This window comes from Haliotis cracherodii, unplaced genomic scaffold, assembly GCF_022045235.1.
Source record: "Haliotis cracherodii isolate W230 unplaced genomic scaffold, xgHalCrac1.p SCAF_13, whole genome shotgun sequence".
In the NCBI taxonomy this organism is placed as follows: Eukaryota; Metazoa; Mollusca; class Gastropoda; order Lepetellida; family Haliotidae; genus Haliotis; species Haliotis cracherodii.
Genome location: NW_027266268.1, coordinates 35,753,768 through 35,755,617, shown reverse-complemented (window position 1 = coordinate 35,755,617; position 1,850 = coordinate 35,753,768). Strand labels below are relative to the sequence as shown.

The 1,850-nt window shown below is 41.6% G+C and overlaps 1 protein-coding gene across 1 annotated transcript; it reads left to right on the top strand.

Annotated features, from left to right (window-relative positions):
* Positions 1–1,152, top strand: LOC139458663 (neuronal acetylcholine receptor subunit alpha-6-like). The gene has a single exon (XM_071240078.1). It carries the CDS (start codon positions 1–3, stop codon positions 1,150–1,152), a length of 1,152 nt encoding a protein of 383 aa, XP_071096179.1.
* The last annotated feature ends 698 nt before the right edge of the window (positions 1,153–1,850 follow it).

Genomic DNA, 1,850 nt, shown 5'->3' with positions numbered 1-1,850 from the left:
ATGCAGACATCACCACTGAACACTGAAATCAGGTTTTTCAAGTCAGCTATAGCGCTGTCGTTACTTGTCACCATATCAGGCGCCAGTATCTCTAATATAACCCAATCGACATTAAGTCGACTGAAGCGATATCTCCAAGGGAACACTGCTGAAGCTGGCATCAGTGTTCAACTCCTGGATGACAAACAGATCAACATAAGTTTGTTGCCAATGTCCATCTCCAATCTCAATGCAGCCGAGCAGACATTCAGCTTCAGTGCCGGTGTCATTATGACTTGGCTCGACCAAAATCGGGCTTGGAACAAAACTGAGTATGATGATATTGAAAACGTGACCATCTCGGAAGAATACATTTGGACGCCTTCCGTGATCCTCCCTAATGGTGTCGACAAGGTTGTTCCAAGTTCAATATCATCACCTGAAATTGAGAGTAGAGGAAAGGCAAAACTTGTAATCCTTGAGAGTTTCAAGACCAGTTGTCAAATAGACATCACTCTGTACCCGTTTGATCAGCAACAATGTGACATCATGTTCATGCCTGCAAATGATTACAAACTTGGAGTTTTTATGACTGGTTCTATTAAAACGAGATTACCTACTTTCTTCATTGAGAACAGTGAATGGGAGTTGGTTGACATACGCGCCAAGGTTGTAGACGTCCAAAGGGAACAGATATCAAGTTTGGTATCATTTGAGTTTTTTCTGAAACGCAAGAGCATGTTCTATATAGTGAGTATCATCTTTCCTATGGCTCTTCTCTCTCTGCTCAACGCCTGTGTGTTCCTCCTACCAGCTGACTCCGGAGAGAAGATGTCCTACCTTATCTCAATATTTGTGTCCTATGCAGTGTTCATGAATTTCGTCAACGACTCGATCCCCAAGTCTGGTGACGTTTGTCGACTCTCTGTGTACCTGACCCTCATCCTCTGTCAGAGCTGCCTGGCTATCATCACCACTATGGCCACACTCAACGTCCGCAATAATGGTCACCTATTTCAGACCAAGACAGATTTACAGCCAGAACACGACAACGTAAACACGAACAGCATTGAACGTCCGTTTGTGAAGTCAAACGTCCGACGCGCAGGCCACGTTTTGTTCGGGGTCTTTCTGCTTCTGGCACTGATGTCTCTGTTGGTATTTTGTGTATAAGAAGGAACTCGTCTGGACCTGAGCATTTGATCAACCCACTATGTGAGGGAATTCCTGCGGTGGAATTAGAATTTCATATGTGGGATTTGCAGTGAATTAATGTGATGTGTCGATTCCTTCAGTAATTATTCAATCTGTGATGAATGGTATGTGTGTTGACTTGTGTGACGGAGACTATCTTGTTACCGTCAATTTGACTAGATGACCCATGTCCTTACAGTCAATTGTATGTTGTTTTGAATGGTTTGGAAAGTTCAAAAGTGCGATTTAACAGTGCAGACATTAATATTCCAGCTTTACCACACTGTCTGTAAATAACCAAATGACTTGACAACAAAACACATAAAAGAGATTGCGTTTTTTAATCTCCGCCGACCTTCATACTAAGTTTTTGCAGATTTTCTTTCACCAAAGTTGTAGGATATGTGGTCAAAACAGAAATATATTAAAAAAAACAAATTGTTCTCTATCAGTGTATTTTGTTTGTTGACAATGATTGTAACTATGTTACATTGTTTTTGGTTGAGATTCGGTTGGCACTCACTGCATTGTGTTTGGACAGTGATCAGTCGTCAGGAAGTTATTATATTTGAATGCTAGACTAAGTGTGGTGTGTAAACGTCCGGTTCGGTATAAAGCGGGCGGTGATAGCATGTTATAGAAAGATATGGAATGTTCTGCAATGTTCTAGTTTGGTG